We start from the raw sequence: 19,299 nt of genomic DNA, 5'->3' as shown, positions 1-19,299 counted from the left end.
TCCCCCTGCCCTGTTTTACCCTCTCCCCACTCCTGTTCTGCCCATCCTTGTCACTACCTTCTCCCACTCTGTTTCATCCCCTCTGTTCCACCTTGTCAGGGACACCCTGACTTACCTGCTGGAGGCCCTCAGGCTTCCATCCCCGAAGAGACAGGCAGCAGCCACCAGGGGAGCTAAGGCACCCGGCATGCAGCAACCCCTTCTCACACAAGCGATGGTCTCCCTCTCCAGCTGGTGGGGGGAGGCTTCCGCCCTGGGGGAGGAGGCGGCACCACAAGCCCAGCCGAACTGGGCTGGCCAAGTCCCCGACAGTGCTGCCCAGGTGGCATTCTGCTGGCGCATGTGTCTGACCGTAGCCGGGGTGGCTCCGCCTCTGCCGGCCACGGGAGGGAGACGTGGGGGACATGTCGGCCTGGACAAGGCCCTTCGAGTGCCAAGCCAACTTGGGGGCCTCTAGTGCAACTAGTGCAGATGCAGCCTCCCCCACCCAGACCACCCCATGGTGAACATGGTGCAGCCCGGCCGGGAGTGGGGTGGACGGGCCATGGACAACCTGCCAGAGGAGCGGGTATCTGCCCGCCCAGAGGCAACTGCCAGGGCAGCCCCTCTGGGAGGTCTGAGTGAGTGAGGCTGTGCGTAGGGGTTTCCAGGGCAAGGGAGGAGAAAAGCTCCAAGACTGTGCCTTTAATGTCCCAGGAAAGGAAGGGGCAGGGCCTTGAGGGGCCGGATCCCGGCATAAAGCCTGACCTAGCTAGTGATGAGAAGGCAAAGAGGAGGCAGCTTGCTGGAGGGAAGCTGGGCTGTCCCTGAATGGAGAGGAAGGAAACCTCTATCTCTGGGGAGAAGGAACTGGGTGGTGCAACCTCCTTCTCCCACATTTCCTTCTGAGACTACTTGGGACCAGTTGACTGCTGCTGGAACTGTAACCTCCCCCCTTCAGAACCCCGCTGCTACCTTTTGTGTCGTAGCAGGCTTGGGGCCCACACATCCCCATCTTTTGGGAAGCCCCCCCCCCAAAAAAAAACTTTGTACCCCCTGATAAAATTCCTCTCTGAGACTTTGTTCAGTTGGCTCACCAGAATCCAGGTCCCTTAACATCAGGAGAAAGAATGGAGAATATCCAAGCACGCACTATTTCCCCTAACTTTTAAAAAATACCTACTAGTATCCCAAAGTGCCTGACAAATCTGATGGAACCATAAATAAGAGCGCAGTGAACTGGCTCTAGATTGTAAAGACAATTTTGCTTCTGTATTTTTTTTTTCATTTCCTCGTCTCTCTTATATTGCTCATTTTATTTTGCCTTTGAAAAGCTACGGCACACACTCCCAGGAACAGTAAGATTGGTGGGCACTTTCTCCTGCTGAAGTTGAAAGCCCTAAAAGTTTACAACCTCTCCCTGAGAAAGTCATCTCTGGTTCTCACAAGTTTCACCTTTAAGGTCAACAGTTTCATTATAACTCAACAATTCAGGATGAGGTGGCTCACAGATACAACGGAGTCTGAGCTGCCACCCAGTTAAGTAAAATTACTCGGAATTCAAACTGATCTCTTCCTGCTAAAATCAATACAACAAAACCAGCTGAAAAACAACCACTCTGACTTATCCAAATGATGCTTTGGGTTGTTCAGCATCCCAGAAGGCAAACAAAACAAAATAAAATCTTGGATATGAAAGGAGAGATACATAGTTTTGCTTGATATTTTATAAAGTCACAGCCTAGTGAACCAAACAATTTCTCCCTCTATCACAAGCTCATTTAGGCTCTGTTTGTGTCATATCAACATGTCCATATCAATAGTATGCATTCCTGAAATAAACACATATTCTTCACATTTCCTCTCCTTACATTTACTTTTTGTTTCCCCTCTCTTGATTATAGATTGTAAGCTCACTAAGGGCACAATCCTAACCCGTGCTGGAGCAGGCAAGCCAGGAGGCTTGCGCTGCATCCAACGTGGGATTGCAACGAACAGCGGCTCAGCCACGGGCAAGGGGAAGCTCTTCCCCTTACCCGTGGGTAAGAGCTGCGCGCCCCTATGGGTCTCCTTGAACCTGCGCCATCTCCGGAGGTAGTGCAAGTCAGAGGAGAGCAGAGCGGCTTGAAGCTATTCCGTTCGCCCCGGGGACGGGGGTTGGGATCTGGCATAACCGCCAGGTCCCAGTTCCTCCCCCAGCTCCCTGCATGCCCGCCCCCAGACCCGCCCTCCCCCGCCCAGTAACGTCCCCTCTCCCCTCCCCACACCCCCACGCCTACCTTTGCTGCTTATGTCGGCGCACTGTGCCGACACAAGCGGTGGCGCGGGAGCCGCGGCAGAGGCTTCTGCCTCCGTCCGCATGTCGGCACATCTGAATGCACCGACGCAGCTCCCGCCTAAGGAGGCATAAACGTGCTTTATGGCATGTTTGTGACCCTCCCTCCAGGGCCACCTATACCAGCATAACTGCCGGTTAGGATTGCACCCTAACAGAGCAATCCTAGTTTGCTCCAGATCCAGTGCAAGTCCCTTGCTCTGGCTCCTGAGTGTTATAACTATGTGTAAAGCATGTTTGGGCTATTTGGGAGCGGTCTGAGCCAATGTGCAGAGCTGAATCCAGTCCCAGAAGAGGTGTGTATGTGCCAGACTGGGAAGGCCAGTGCAGGGGGTGGAAGAAGTGGCAGGAAGGTAGAACGAAGGCAGGGTTTTGGGTGGGGGACAGATCAGGAGGTGGGTCTGGCCCAGGAGGGGGGTGGGACCAGCCACAGAAATTGAGACCAGATCCTAACTCCCAACCCCAGCTTGAGCAGCTGCTTGGATTTGTGCCTGTGAAATTGTGAGCACAGATCCAAGTAGCCCCATAGGGCTGGCTAGGGCGCAACATGGGGTAAGGGAACAAAAATCCCCTTACTCCAAATTGCACTCCAGCCAGCATCTACCTTGTGCGGTATACAGCGCAGGCAACTCAACCTGCCTGTTCCAGCACAAGTTAGGATTGCGCTCTAAGTCCTCTTCTACTCTGTAGTACACCACACATAATGAGAACAACATAGTAAATTAAAACATCCTGGGACATCCTGCGACAATACAAATGGAGGCAGGAATTAATCAGCATCTGATACATGGATCTTGCAGTTCACACAGTCTAGTGTAAACTGCACTAGTCTAAGTCCCCACCAAGACAGGCTGGACCTAGCTGGTGTCAGAATGGGTTCTAGAAGTTTGGGTGTGATGGGCTTTACAACAACAGCTGGGCAAGTCTAACTCCCCCTTTTCAGCAAGACAATTTGATATGTATCTCTTTTCCAACTTCTACGTAATTGTCAGCTCCTAACTAAGCAGCCTCATTCACAGAGGGCAGTCAAGAAGTAGGAGTTAGAAAAAGAAAGGGCAAAACTCAAGGCTTGATGGCTGTATCTATGTGTGTTTCATTTTTTTTTTCTTTTTCAAAAGGAATGAAAAGAAATGCACATTATTAGTTTTGTTCAAATTGTTGCCTGTATTTTGGATTTTCCAAAACAACTACCCCATGTTGACTTTCAGAAGAGTAGTCTCATGAATTGCTATTTTATTCTTATTTCTGACTCCCCCCCCCCCCCCAAATGTTTCCAGGGGAAACATCAAATGTCTCTGAGTTTTATAAAAGAAAATAAATTGAAAACCTACAGGAGAAATCATTCACCTCACACTGATGCTGGAGGTGGGAGTGTTTGAAAGACTGGAAAGTGATTTGATTGAGGAATCATGGCAAATGGTGCACACATTTCCTGTCTGTCCCACTGTCACCCCTGATCAAATAGGTTTTGTGAAACAAAATCAAAACCTGCAAAACTGGTTTAAAATTGTGTAGACCATGAGCAGCAATTCCTCTTTCAAACCAGTTCATTCTCCCAAAAACTATTGTCAGTCTTCAGTCCCTGCATCCTAACTGCATGTTATAATACATACCAAAAGCCCATGAGCCTAGAAGGATGTGGGCCCCAGGCAACCCAACCAGTGCGGAGCCCCTATTATGACCATATAGTGATTCTAAAAGAGCAGGATCCAGAACGGCCATCCCAGTTGTCCCACCCAAGGGACAACTCTGACCTCATAGCAAAGAAAGCAGATTTTCTTTTTTGGGAGGGGGAAAGAGTCCCATTGAAGTTTCTCCACCAATCATGTGTCTACTTCAAATCACCTGACCAGTCACTCCATGAGGCTCCAATGGATCTGCCTCTCCAAACACGGATCTGGAATCTCTGTGAGCAAGGAAAGTGGAGCGGCAATTTGGGTGAAGAAGCTTATAAAGACTTCCTCCCGTGCTGCTTTCCCACTAAAAATCCCCCTATGCTTTCCCTATGAAAATCAGCCACCAGGGACCAGGCTTCTTGTAACATGTACCATGTAACAGAGCATTTTTAAAAATTTGTTTTTCTGAGCCACTGTAATTCCATTAACACAGTTTTATGTGCTTCTTTCAGCCTATTCGGCATTGTAGGTACTATGTAACAAACTCAATACTAAGCTTGCATAATACTCACATTTCTATTAATGAAAATACACCTGTGAAGCCCAAGCATTATAAACTAAAGTGAGACTTTCTGAGTATTAATACTGAGTCCAACACTACTGTGTGGTCTTGAAGATGAACAAAAGAAAACAGAAACCTGTTTTTAAAATTACAAATGGCACACATCAGCTCGCTTCGACAATAAATGTTTATACAGTGTACACGGAAGGGAAATGTAGCAGTAGTGTGCTGATCAGGTCAGTTCTCAAGAGATAAGCACTAGTGTGCTGATCAGGTTCTTCTACACTTGGAATACCCAAGCAGTGTGCAGGGACGTCAGGGAGCAAGTGCAGCAGGCATAATTCTGCTCTCCTCTAGGCACTGACTTGTTGCCTGAACTAGTCTTCAGTTACCTTCCAATTCAGAAAAGCAAAGGATTATGTCAAACGTAGCTGTGCAGAGAAGAACTGGCTATCGAAGAAAGGAAAGACATCTCTCAGCGGCATATGCTGGGAACAAACTCAAGACATGATCTGTCATAACATATCCTTGAAATTGATATGTATAACACGGACAGAAAATCTCTATAAAAATCACGTTTCAATGATATTTAACAATGTATAAATTTTAAAAGAAATGATCTGTACCTCCGAACACGTGAGATGTTGGAGGCGCAAAAGAGAACCAGCCAGCAGGCTTTATGTACATATGGTGGCATTATGAGAAAATTCAACTTTCTTGGGGGAAAGTTAGAGAATGAATTAAATAGATATTAGGATGTGAACTGTGAGAGTTCAAATGGTTTCATTACTACTTATCTGAAGTGCAGAAATTAAATGTGTGAGGTCACAGGGCTGGCTTTAAGTCAATTTTCCGATTCAGCCATAGTGGGCCCTGCACTGGGGGGGGGGGGGGGAGCAGATCACCTACTGCCACAGCTAGGACCTTGCTCATCAGGAGGCCAATGAGATAAGCAAAGTGTCTGTGCTTGTGGGCTCGCTTGACCCAGTGCCTTTTTGGTCTGAAACAGTTCTCCTGGAAGCAGTTGGTGGTGATTTCATTACATCGCTGCTACCTACTTCCAGGCGGTGCCATGCTTTGTGGTAGGTGCCATTGGCCCTGCCACTCATCAGGATGAGTAGGGGGCCCCACAGTGGAGGCCCCCCTGTGAAAACCGGTGCCACATCATGTCCCATAGCTTCTAAGGTCAGTGTTATGAGGTAGCATTTGGGTGAAACATTGTGCCCTGCAAGGATTACTACTGCAACAAAGTTGGAGAAGTCTCTAATATGATTGCAGCCTTAAGAAAAAAAAAGTAAGAAAAAGTCCAGCAGATAGTAAAATACGGGACAATTAACTAGCCATATTAGAAGGAAAAATGAATGAAAGTTGGAAGACATATTAATTGACAACTGAATAATGTTTATGAGTTAATGAGTATTGAAATAACAATACAAATATGTCTTGTTTACCAAAAAGAAATAGGACTGTCTTGTATTTAAATCTATATTTTATGTTTTCATATAAAATCTATAAGTAACTACCAATTTGAACTGGATATATTCTCTGTGAGAGCTACATATCTCTTTCTGTAAAACAGGATAGCATAACTAAAAGGCAAAGACATGCAGGAGAGGGGTGATCACTCTTTTTGTACCACCTGCATCAGAAGAGGCATCAGGGATAGGTCAGCTGGGGCAGTGGCTGAGGATCAGAGCCTTCCCTAAATCCTAAACCTACTGCACCATCAGGGGAGGGGTGGAGATTCCATGGAGACCATGACACATGGATTTGCCCCAAGACTCCCAGCAACCTGTCACCAGTACTGCCCAGCATCTACATGAGCATAGTATGAAATTCATTTGTACCATATGAACACATGAAGGTCTACGGTATGGTATGCAGAGCAAGTGATTGTAATCTTGAGCCATTTTGGTCGGTTCTATAATAGGATGTAGTTAGAAAGAAGGCACTGGTGCAAATACTGTTGTCTCAAGAAATGTATTCATAGTGATGAGACACAGAAATTTGGGCCCAAGGGACTTAACAAAACTGATTAGTGCAGCTGATGGATTTTGAAACATCTTGGAGTTGTGCTAAGAGTTGGCATGCATATGGAAGCTTCCAGTGCTTTGTGTGGGTCGGTGATATCATTTATGCAATATGCCAGAAGTTTCTATGAGGCCTAGTAGTCAGCCTGATATGGCCAGACTGGATCCAGAAATGTTGGCCATCCAAAGATCTTGGTTTCTTTGAAAGCTTCCTAGAGTAGTGGTTTCCAAAGTCCTACTTGGATTTTGGAAACAAGCTACATCTTGGAGGGGGCAGGGCAGGGCACCATTGTTTCAATGCTGCCACAGCAATTGTGGCACCGTGGGTACCCAGGGGCTTTTATATATACCCGTGGGGGGCAAGCTGTGCTCCAGGGGGGTTTATAAAGCTCACAGCCCCCTCTGTGAGCCTCCCCTCAGCTCCACACGGCTCCAATCACCATTCCCTTAGGAGAGAATGGTCAATTTCCTGTTCCCCTAGCGAGTAGCACCTTACCAGTTTGGGAACCACTGCTCTAAAGAATAGTCAAGTAGTTTCACCTATCTATAATACTGATATGGCTTACTGTACTGAAAACTACTTCTCATTTAAAAATAAATTGCAATACTGATTCCAGAGCAAACAAGTGAACAACTGTAATGTCCTTCTTGAAAGACTGCTTTAACATATGTTTCAAGCAACAGCCCATGCAACATCATCTGTTCAATATCCTTGAAATTGACATGCTGTTTATGAATAATGGGATTGTCAGACTGCTTTTCTGTTTCTTTCTGATGCAGCTGTTATCATTGTGTATGAAGTTGTTGGCAACCTTCAGTCTCGAAAGACTATGGTATCGCGCTCTGAAAGGTGGTTCTGGAACAGCGTCTAGTGTGGCTGAAAAGGCCAATTCGGGAGTGACAATCCCTTCCACACTGGGAGCAAGTGCAGTGTGTATGAAACTGAGTTGGATAAACCAAACATCATAGCAGAATACATTATTAGAACTACGTCCCAATGGTACATGTGTTGCAATCAGAATAAATTATGCAAGAGAAGTACATGCAGGGCCTTCAAGAGGAATTTTATGGGGGGGTACAAAGTTTCTTTTGCACCCCTTTCCGAAGTGGGAGGGGAGCAGGTGAAACAGGGTGGGGGCCGGGTGGCAATGGGGGTGAACGGAATGGGTGCAGGGAAGGGGTGAAACAGGGTAGAGGGAGGGTGGCAACAGCCAGACAAGTTTCTGGAGCCCAGGTAGGCTTCCCAATGTGGAGCCCAGCTCTACCCACCCAGTAGATCTGATCTCCTGGTTAGCCCTGCCTCTATCTTTCTGTCTCCATGAGACTTTTTAGTTGCCTCTTTAGGCTTCCTGGTCAGTAATGGGTCACCTTGGACCCATGCTAGCTACCGTGTTTCCCTGATAATAAGACACTGTCTTATTATTTTTTTTGGACAGAAAAACACCAGAAGACTTATTTTCAGGGGAGGGCTTATTTTAATGAACATTGACAGCAATTTTAATAAACAGGTAAATGTGAACAAATCATGCCCCCTGAGTTCTTCTTTTATCCTCCATCATGCCCCCTGAGTTCTTCTTTTATCCTCCATCATGCCCCCTGAGTTCTTCTTTTATCCTCCATCATGCCCCCTGAGTGCTTATTTTATCCTCCATCATGCCCCCTGAGTTCTTCTTTTATCCTCCATCATGCCCCCTGAGTTCTTCTTTTATCCTCCATCATGCCCCCTGAGTGCTTATTTTATCCTCCATCATGCCTCCTGAGTTCTTCTTTTATCCTCCATCATGCCCCCTCACTCCCGCTTACATACCGGGTTTTTATGTTGTCCTGCCTCAGCTCTCCTCCGCGGCACTGCTCTCAATGGCGCCAGCAAGCAAATCACTGGGGAAGAACAGGATGACGCGCTCACTGCTGCAGCTCTGATTGGATGCAGCTCGGAGCGCAGCGTACGTTTCACCCGAGGGGGGGGACGGTGCATACAGAGGGTACCGTAATGTAGCGTGTAGCGCAGGGGATCACCTTCACTACAGTAGCAATCTCAATAGGGCTTATTTTCGGGGGAGGGCTTATTTTAGAGGAATCTTACACAGTAAGGGGAGGGCTTATTTTCGGGATAGGTCTTATTATCGGGGAAACACGGTACGTACTGGTGTAAGTCCAAGGACAGGAAAGAGGCATGTTGGGCAGTGAAAGAGGGAATAGAATCCTGTGCCAGTCACTGTTACCAGGATCCATTCCCTCCCTCCCCTGAACTACCCACAGTTCATCCTCCTCTGTGCCATGAATCTCCCCCAAACCACCCCCTCCCCCAGTCAAGTGTCCAGGCAGTTCTTGCATGCAAGTGAAGCTGCCAACTATTTCCTCCACAAGGCAGTGGTATGACATTTGCGCCATCGCAGGGGCCAGTGGATCAGAAGATCTGCTGTCATACAGACCCCATAGAATTGGGCCATTAGTCTGTTGTTGACATTGTTGAAATCTATGCTGTTATTAAACCATAATTACAATTATTTATGGAATTAAGCCAAATATTTGGGGGGGGGGGAATAGCCTAGGAGTACACTTGCTCAAATAGTTAAAAAGGTGTCTGTCCCAGCTTGTAAACCTGGAAGATTTCCTTCACTGTATCATATCATGATATAATGTGAAGGGAGAAGACATCCCATACTTTGATTTATGGCTTGGGTTATTATGGTCCAAGCGCAGTGTCATGAAGATTTTTTAGTGATGGGTTTGAAAATGTCAACCTCAAGCACTATTTCAGGCTCTCTAACCATGAACTCAACTAATCCCCATCAGTTTCTACAACCTGACACTTTCTGAGATAGCAAAAAAAAAAAAAAAAATACCCCAACATAAAATAGATTGAGAGTTTTGGCTGATAGCATCTGACACGACTGCTGTAAATCTCATCAGTGCTCTTCCAGGTGGATTCCAAAATTAACTAGTCATCCTAAAATCTTTAGCAAAATTGGCAGCTGATTTAATAGGCCTATTAAGACCCTATTTATAAATTACAATGATATTGTTAGTCCTGTGATTCTATAATAAGTAATGTAAACATGACTGCACCTGTCAGAAAGCGTGCCCTGAAAGCCTGATCAGAAAAAAACAGTGCTTTTTTCAATTTAATCAAGAAACTTCTGTACATTGCAAAGAATATGTTTGAAATCTAATGGTCAGACAGTAAATGGGACATCTCCCATGGAAGTCAACAGCAATTGATTTTAATGGACCTGTCTTTCATTTTCAGTTTATTTCATCTTAAAGTGAGGTGCTTCATCTTTAAGAACCTCACACTTACATACTATCTTCAGAAAAAAACTCTGCAGGATTGTAGTGAGTACATTAAAAAAAAAATCTGTAAATTTTTTTAATTGAGAAGAATTTTCATCGAGCGCTTGATTTTCGAGGGCTTTCCTGAAGTGAAGGAGCAAAGGTTACTGGCTTTTTCTATCACAGGTTGGCCTTTCTCAATCTCGATTTGACTGGAAATAACCTAATGATGATAGTAGAATGGAAATTAAACACCCTAATTTCCCCGACTGCAGCAGTGAACCTATCTAATAGCCAAATCCTACACAACCCCCCAAGCAGTGATGCAGTTGTGCAGAGAGCACATATGCTGCATCCTGTGGGGGCGTTTCAGGCTCTGGAGGCCTCCTCAGGGTAAGGGAACATCTTTTCCCTTGTCTGGGGTAAGCCCATGCTGGCCTGCTAGGTTTATTTGGATTGACACCAAGAATTTTGCTGGCTCAAGCCTCTATGGGCCCAGGCTGGGGAACGGAGGCTGAGAAAGGAGATAGGATATTGGCAGTGCTGCCGCCGCCGATACCACCCTCTTCCCGGCCTCAATCTACCCATTTTCCACTCTGTTCCTCCACTTCCCCACCCAGTTGTGACCCCTCCCCACCTCCCTCCCACTCCTGATGCTGAATGACTGCACCAGTGGACATCCTCCAGGTGCTGGCACATCAACCCACTCACTTGCTACTTGTGGCAGCAGCCAGCCCACCAAGAATGGCAGGTCGCATTTTCCCACAGCCGTAAAGGACCCTACGCTGCTGGAACACTTGTTTGGATGGCGTCAGGCCCTAATATGATTGGACCATAGCACGCACCTGAAGTGGATGAACACGCAGGTGGGGAACTGCTTGCCACTTCACTGAAAAGCAGAGGGGAGTAATTTGCAGCTGTGAAGTGGTGGGCAGTGATGCTTAAGTGTTCCTCTGCTCATCACCTTTCCTTGACAAACAAACAACAGCTTTTCCTCCAGCTGAGTTTTGCACATGACAAGTGAAGGATAGCAACAGGCCATAAAGAGTTCTTCAACCCCCCTCCAATCCTCCACAAACTGTCCTTTATCCTGGCTGACCAAAGAAGCCAGGGTTCCAGTGCCACAATTTCTGTGCAGCTCATCCTAATTCAATCCCAGGACTTTTTTTTTTTTTTTTTATAAATGCTCCTTCATCCCCTTGCTAGCCATATCTCTCCATATGCCCTGTTAAGCCATGTTGGGTGGGGGGTGGGGGGAGGAGCTGCAGAGATTCACTGTGGTTTGCAAACTGTGCTGGTGTTTAACAGCAGTCACCGTGCCAACTTCATGACAAATGCACTCTGTACTACTGGGCTACTTTATTTGCATATATATTGCTGTGGTTAGAAGAACAACCTGTTACTTATTTAAGGAAATCAAAGAGATAAATAATTACCCAAAGGAAAACAAACAAACAAACAAAACCTGCATTCATTTGACCTTAGGAATTGGATGAGGCTAAGTATTTCTGCTGGTATAAATCCTGCCTTGATGAAGTCAGATATAAAACATCGGTTCAGTACCTGTTCAGAAGGCAAGGCTTTCATGATCATGGTCTGTGCTTCCTGCTTTCTTGTTAATGAGGTATTCTGTATGCATTCATTATTTTGCATTCTATCATCCAGATCCTTCCATATTTTATTTTTATCATCTCAACAGAAGCAGTACACTAGGGACACATTTGCTTAAAGTGTATGCTTAGCACTCAAGGATGCATCAATATTACTTATCTTCAAGTGAAATTATACCCAAGCTGCGAGTGCAGCAAATCACTCTTTCTTCATCATTATGACTTTCCCAACCCCACAATAAAACATCTAAGTAATCTAGGTAACAATTAGGCCATGTTAATCTGAGGCTTAATATAGCTCTACTGTTTATTATACTGAAATATACAGTTGCTCTACTAGAGCTGGTATTAACCATTCAGAGAGATTCTTATTAGCAGCTATAGATGCAAACTTCACACGAGCCAACCATTTTTGTTGGAGCCTAGGAATGGGCACTAAAACACAATCTGTTGCAGTATAACAAACTAGACCCCAGTATGAATGCAGTATTAGGAAAGAATATCATTAAAACACTCTGATGGGTCAGACCAAAGATTCATTCAATACAACATTCTACTAATGGGTACCCCTGGAGAAAGCAGACAGCCCAATCCGATGAGGGTCCAGGGAAGTGTGCATAGAATTGTAGCCACAATCAGAATTTTATTTATTTATTTATTCACCTTTTTATACCACCCTTCCTCCACAGAGCTCGGGGCGGTGTACACAGCGCTTCCCTCCTTTTGTTTTCACAACAGCTCTGTTAGGTAGGTGATGCTGTGAGAAAGTGACTGGCCCTAGGTCCCCCAGGAAGCTTCATGGCTGAAGGGGGATTCGAACCTGGAACTTCCGGGTCTAAGTCCACCTCCCAAACCACTACACCATCCTAGCTCTTCCCTGGTCTAGCAACCCAATCCTATCCAACTTTCCAGCACTGATGCAACCACAGTGCAACCCCGGGGTAAGGGAACAAATGTTCCCATAGCTTAAGGAGGCCTCTGTGACTGCATCCCCAACATAGGAAGTAGTGCATACCCCACAGGCACAGCAGCACCGGCACTGGAAAATTGGATAGGATTGGGCCCTAGGACAGTTCAAAGAGGATCCTAGATCTTAAAGAATTTGTTGGCATCCTTCAGTCTCGGAAGACTATGGTATCGTGCTCTGAATGGTGGTTCTGGAACAGAGTGTCCTCTCCAGTGCGCAAAGACTGGGTAAAGTAGATATGGAGGATAGACTGTTAACCATGCAGCAAATCCCCCCCTCTGCATGTTGCTGAAATGGTCCAATGGAAAGGCAGAGGCCAATATGGTTGGTTCCAGCGGCATTGCAGGAGTTGCCAGAACGTGACTGTGTTCAGCCATGAACTGCCTCAGGGACTCCGGCTCTGGATTTTGCCTCAAGGTTGACTCCTGAAGCCTTTTCCGTAACTGGATGTAGCCACAAGGCAGTGGAGGTTTGGGATCAGAGTTTCCCTTCTCTCAGATCACCTGCCTTCCCAGGCTGACGAGTCCTATCTACCCGGTGGCTGTTTAGTCACCTCTTATGACAAGTACAGCCAAACTGAGGGCCTATTCTTATCCCCCAGCCCCCAGGAGTTTAACTGATTATATATACTACTACATACTACTGCAGCCATTTTCAACCAGTGTGCCATGCATGGTCCACAGGTGTGCTGTGGGAAATTGGGAGAGGATCATTTATTAGTAGGGCCATTGGGGGATATGAGCCTCTCACTGGCAGTACAGTGTGCCTCGACATTTGTCAAAAAACTGATGGTGTGCCTTGAGCATTTTCAAGGTTGTCCGTGTGCCATGAGATGAAAAAGGTTGAAAATCACTGTACTACTGATTATATAACACAAATGTACAGCTCCAGCTGAAGCCTAACTCTTCTCTAAATTATTCTGAAACTAGAATGTGCACTGCTGAGACAAGCCTGTATACCCGTAGCTCCATAAATAATTTTATGATTCTGAAAATGTTCTTAGTATCAAGCCATGCACACAGAATGGCAGGCATGCAGTGGCTGTTGAAAATGGTATCCCTTGTCACATTCACACCTATCCTCGCTTGCCCTATGATTGTAGCATCAACAGATCACAAGCTTCCAGCTGCCACATCACACTGGATGCAAATGATGTAGAGCAGGAGCAAGGAAAAGCACAACACGTCGAACAAGGAAGTCACATCATGAGAGAAGAAACACTACATGTTCCAAGGGGGGGAGCGGAATATACAACACAGGCTTGCCCTCTTTGGAGGTGGCTTCATGTCTACTATCATTTGTGCTATCTCTCTCCTTCACTGTCAGTTTATTACCCTTTACAGTTCTTCCCTTGGTAGAATCAAGCATTGACTATCTGCAAGGGAGGGGGGCTATAAAGATAACGGCCTTTGAGGAATATGCAGTCATCTTGTTTAGAAGCACAAATTTTTACACAATGAACAGAGGAGTGGATATTTTCAAGGAACCTACCCACACTTACATTAAAGTACATGATTGGATTTCACTGTAATTAGGTATTACTAAAAATCACATTAGAATATGAAATTTATTACTGTTACCCTGCACATGCCCAATCTCATCTGATCTTGGAAGCTAAGCAGGGTCAGGCCTGGTTAGTACTTGGATGGGAGACCGCCTGAGAATACCGGGTGCTGTAGGCTTATACCATAGTCTTTCGAGACTGAAGGTTGCCAACCAACAAATAAAATAAAAGAAACTGTAGAAGATATATTGCAGTCCACTGCTGGATCATCAAAGATGCAGGGTGGAGTTGCAGGGCCTCCCCTCTTACCCAACAAGTTTTTTAATTGTTGGGAAAACAATGCGCTTCCCTAGGACAGTTCCTAGGTTATGACACAATGTATCACTACAGCCTTCTTCCTCCCTCACCAGAAGCCAGTTCCTTTTTTTTTTTTGGTTCCTTTGAGTGTGAAAATGCACTCAAATGTGATAAAGATATGCAAATCAGGGAACTGATGCTCAGACAGGGCCGCTGACAGGAGGTTCAGGCCCAGGTGAAAACATTATTTTTTTTTTTTAGGCCACCAGCAAGGGCAGATTGATTAAAAATCTTTACACAAGACTAATAACCCTGTCCTATGGAATTCCCCACACCACATGCAATGGTGTGGAGAGGGGTTGACTGGGAGACTTGGGAGAGGTAAGGGGAAATATTTTCTTACCTGTTCTTTTCTTACCCATAAGCCTCTTGATTGCCAAAGAGTCACATCAGACCTGCACCAGCTCTTTAGTTGGTGCACATCCCAGGAAACAAAGGGGGCATGTTGGTTGCCACCAGAGGGGATTGCATCTGGCAAAGTTATCCAATCCAGGTGCCACCCCCTACCTCTAACCCACCTCCCACCCTCCCCCATTCTGCCCCATTACACCCTTCCCCTGACCCAGTTCGCCTCTACCTCCAACTGCTCTGCTACCTACCACAACCTCTTCAGCAGTGGTTCAGAAGAGCATAGCCATGGGCATTTCCAGATCGCCATTTACAATGGCCTGAAAGCATGTTCTGCCACTGGAACATTAGCTCCAGTCATGGCCCACATCAATAGGATTGGGCTGAAAAACAAATGCAACATAGTCAGGCCCTGGGCCCTCTTCTGCACACTGGGCCCCGGTAATTTGTATTGGATCCCCTGGATCCCCTCCTGCTTGTCAGACCTAATGTTAGGTGGGAAATGTCCTCTGCATTTTATAACACCAACATATGGCCCAATCCTATCCAACTTTCTAGTGTTGAGGCAACTGTTCCAATAAGAACGTGCACTGCATTTTGTGGGGGGGGGGGGCAGTCACAGAGACCTCCTCAAGGTAAGGGAATGCAGGGCTGCATTGCGGCTGCATTGGCGCTGGAATATTGGATAGGATTGGCCTCATAGAAACATAGTTGTGCACTATAGGAAAAGGGAGAAATATGCGAACAATTTTTGTTTATGTGAAGTAGCAGTATTTTTCCTCACAACACATACAGTCATGCTCACCAGCATTCAAAATACTTTAACCGACAGATGATTCATGAACTAGGAAAGCCGTTATAACATGTGTTCCTTTCCCATTCACACACTGTCCCTAAATACACACACAAACACAAGCACCTGCAGAAGAACCTCTTCTATCAGGTCAAGTTTTCAAAGTTATTTACCACAGCAGAAGGTTCTTCAGGCAAAACAAACACAACTGTTATTTTGTGTTCTGCTGTTCTCTTTTACAAACAGAAGAAGCTTTTTCTTTCCAGAAATAATGTTGGGGAGTTCTGCAAAACAGCTATCAAAATTAGGCTGCAGACAGAAGATAAATGTGATAAAAGTGGTTTGAGCAATGCTGGCACCAGATTACTGGGGACCTGGGCAAAGCCCTGAACTAAGTCCCCTTGCCCACCCAGGGACTGAGCATTGGTGCTACCATTGCCACTGGTAATAAGGGTTCTGGAGTTGGCCTGACTTGGTGGATTCTAATGGGCATCAGACCTTGGCAACCCCTGATGCTAACGTTGGGTGTGACAGAATTATTGTTGCTCTTGTACACCAACATACACTTGATCCCACTTTTGTCTCTGCAGGTTTTGAAACCATAAAATAAATATAGGAAATGTAGTTTGCCAGAGGAGATAACAGGATGAGTGTCCATACACTAGGGGTAACAAAGTCTCTCTTGTCTGTGGACACCTACATAACCCTTTAATTTGCTTTTTTACTGAGAAGTACACTGGCATAGTGAACACAAATCTTACTGAATTATGGGTTTTAATTAGATATTTTGAATCTTGAATCACACCTCCTTCTCATGATACTGTTTAAAGTAGATGGATTGGCACCCACAAGTAATTCATGTACATTTACTTCCAGTCAAATCCAGGAACCGCTATTCCACACCCAGAGCATGGCAGTTGGTGCCCATGACTGACAACAGGGTCTTGAATTATTTATTCAGAAAGCTGCAGCGGTGTCCTGAGGGAGCCATCCGAGCTCTTTAAAATGGATATATAAAAATTAGTCCTCACAAGCCAAGTTAATATCAAAGCAAATTAGACCTGCTGTTTTTGAAAAGAAAAAAGGGGGGGCACGAGTTGAGGGGGGACACGAAAATATGAACAGTGAGAAAAGAAGGAAAATCAATATATAGAAGAATAAAATATTCACATGAATTTGCTGTGTGCTCACATGTTACATTCTAAAAACATTTCCAAGAATTAAATTAGACTTGTTTAATGAATTGGCAAAAATCTGAGGACTATTTAAATATTTCAAAGCACTCGGTTTTTATTACTGAACATGGAATACTCAGTATTGTTCAGGTTGGGGGACTCGCATATCGATACAAGGAGGGAGGGAGGGAGGGAGGGAGGGATGGAGGGAGGGGAGAGAGAAAGAGTGAAGCTAAGGTTTGGAAAAGATTGATTGCTTTTCAACTGAGCTTTTTAAAAGATGAAACATTTACCTTTCCAACGTACTGTGGTTCGGAGCCCATGTATTCCTCCAGCACAAAGAACTGATTCCAGACCCAGCCTCGCTTAACCCGCATAGCGGGTGGCCTCCTCTCTGGTGTCGTGCCAACATTTCCCCTTGACTCAGCTTCTAAAGTCTGTTGTGGTTGCGGACGAAGGGGCGTTAAGAGACCTCCATCGAACAGGACCCAGAGAAGCAGGGATAAGCAGTTCCTTGTAAGCATTGGCAATGGTTTCCCTACAGCGAGCAATTAAAAATTCCAACACTGAACGTTGAGCTGAAGAATCCAGGGCTGAGGCTGTCCGTGGGCCTCCACCACTTAGCTTCGGAAAATTTTTTATTTTATTGCCGAAATGCTAATGCAGACATTAATCCTTCTGATGACAAGGTTTCTGCCGCATTAAATTCCATCTAAAGGAACCTATAAAAAAGATTTACATGACAACATGAAATTATATAAAATTACAATGAAGAATTCCTCCAAACTCTCTCACACCTAGTTAGTATTTAAAGATAGAGAGTGAAACAAGAAGCAGAGCTTAAACTACCATTTTAGTAGTAGTTTACTAGTTTCTTTTGTAGCACACAAAGCTTCTTAGGAATGCTTCATTCAGCCTCTGCTTTGTATTATTTTAGTGTGTGTCTGAAGAGAAGCATGCAGCCTGCCCTTTATGGCCCAGTTATAAAATAAAGCCATTACACATCAATGAATTCAGATATTATTTACTCAGGATTCACAAGGGGAGGGAGGAACCTCTTCGAGCAAGAGTGTTATCAATAGGTAAAATACTTTCACTTGCATCACACAACATAAACAACAAAAAGAGTCTATTTTGAAAACTATGAGATACATAAAGATGGTTTTGCAAGGTTAATGCAGCAAATTCCGCATTAGTTCTCCCTCTCTCATAAGAACATACAACCAGCCCTGCTGGATCAGGCCATAGGCCCATCTAGTCCACTTCCTTGTATCTCACAGTGGCCCACCAAATGCCCCAGGGAGCACACAAGACAACAAGAGTCCTGCATCCTGGTGCCCTCCCTTGCATCTGACTTTCTGACCCATTTCTGAAATCAGGAGGTTTCACATACACATCATGGCTTGTAACCAGTGATGGATTTTTCCTCCAGAAATTTGTCCAATCCCCTTTTAAAGGCATCTAGGCCAGATGCCATCACTACATCCTGTGGCAAGGAGATCCACAAATCAAATACATGCAGAGTTATGAAATATTTTCTTTTGTCTGTTCTAACTCTCCCAACACTCAATTTTAGTGGATGTCCTCTGGTTCTGGTGTTATGTGAGAGTGTAAAGAGCATCTCTCTATCCACTCTATCCTTCCCATGCATAATTTTGTGTGTCTCAATCATGTCCCCCCTCAGGCGCCTCTTTTCTAGGCTGAAGAGGCCCAAACACTATACCTTTCCTCATAAGGAAGGTGCCCCAGCCCAGTAATCTTTTTATTTGCTCTCTTTTGCACCTTTTCCATTTCCACTGTGTCCTTTTTGAGATGTGGCTACCAGAACTGGAAGCAATACTCCAGGTGTGACTTTATCATCGATATGTATAATGGCATTATAATATTAGCTGTTTTATTCTCATTTCTAATGATCCCAAGCATAGAATTGGCCTTCTTCACCACCACTGCACATTTCTTATCATGCGGGGATAGTTGGATGGGTAAAGCATCATCCAAACCAGCTCAATGTGTACTAAGAGAAATATGTGGCATGCCATTATCACAGCATCCTTTTCCTTGCCCCATCCCCAGCAGCAGACAATAATGCAGAGTCAGGGTGGGAAAACAAACCATGTGATGTCATCCACCAATGGAGTTTCATAACTGGGCCCAATCCTGTCCAACTTTCCAGCAACGATGCAGCCACAATGCCACCCCCAGGTAAGGGAACTAATTTTCCCATACCTTGAGGAGGCCTCCATGACTGCCCACCACCATCACAGGATGCAATGCATGCCCCATTGGCAAGGCTGCATCAGCACTGGAAACTTGGATCGGATTGGCTCCTTTAAAAGAAAATCCTCAAAGCACCTTGCAACATAAGGCTGTTGTATATGCAAAACAATAAACACATCAAGAATAAAATATTCATTAAAAAAATGATCATACAATGTCATATATGTCCAATTCCTACTCAATCCATGCAAATGCTGCCACACCCCAACCAGCCTCTGCTTGTAAACCCTGAATGAAGGACAGCCCACTACTGCAGGAGGCAGACAGAAGGCAACTAAAATACCACAGAAATTCTATCCATCGAAAGCCTGTTGTAAAAAAAAATGTTTTCATGATCTGTGTAAAAGGATCAAGAGAGAAAATCTTCCTCTTTTCAATACCTGCAGGACACCCACCAAACAAGGCCTATTTCCAGCAAAAATAAGTCTCACCTCCAACTGTAGTTGGACCTAACCTTAACTCTGGAAAAGGCA

The 19,299-nt window shown here is 45.2% G+C and overlaps 1 protein-coding gene and 1 pseudogene across 2 annotated transcripts in view; one reads left to right on the top strand and one right to left on the bottom strand.

Moving 5' to 3' along the window:
• Positions 1-17,073, bottom strand: part of LOC136649265 (cadherin-12) — a 195,088-nt gene extending 178,015 nt beyond the window's left edge. For both annotated transcript variants that reach the window (XM_066625764.1, XM_066625765.1), the window contains exon 1: positions 16,843-17,073. In XM_066625764.1, the coding sequence (XP_066481861.1) occupies positions 16,843-17,073 (231 nt within the window). The remainder of the gene's footprint in view (positions 1-16,842) is intronic.
• LOC136650575 (5S ribosomal RNA) lies at positions 13,938-14,054 on the top strand (annotated as a pseudogene).
• Positions 17,074-19,299: the final 2,226 nt, after the last annotated feature.

The sequence above is a fragment of the Tiliqua scincoides genome, chromosome 4 (assembly GCF_035046505.1).
Source record: "Tiliqua scincoides isolate rTilSci1 chromosome 4, rTilSci1.hap2, whole genome shotgun sequence".
Taxonomy (NCBI): domain Eukaryota; kingdom Metazoa; phylum Chordata; class Lepidosauria; order Squamata; family Scincidae; genus Tiliqua; species Tiliqua scincoides.
This window is presented reverse-complemented; position numbering and strand designations above follow the sequence as displayed.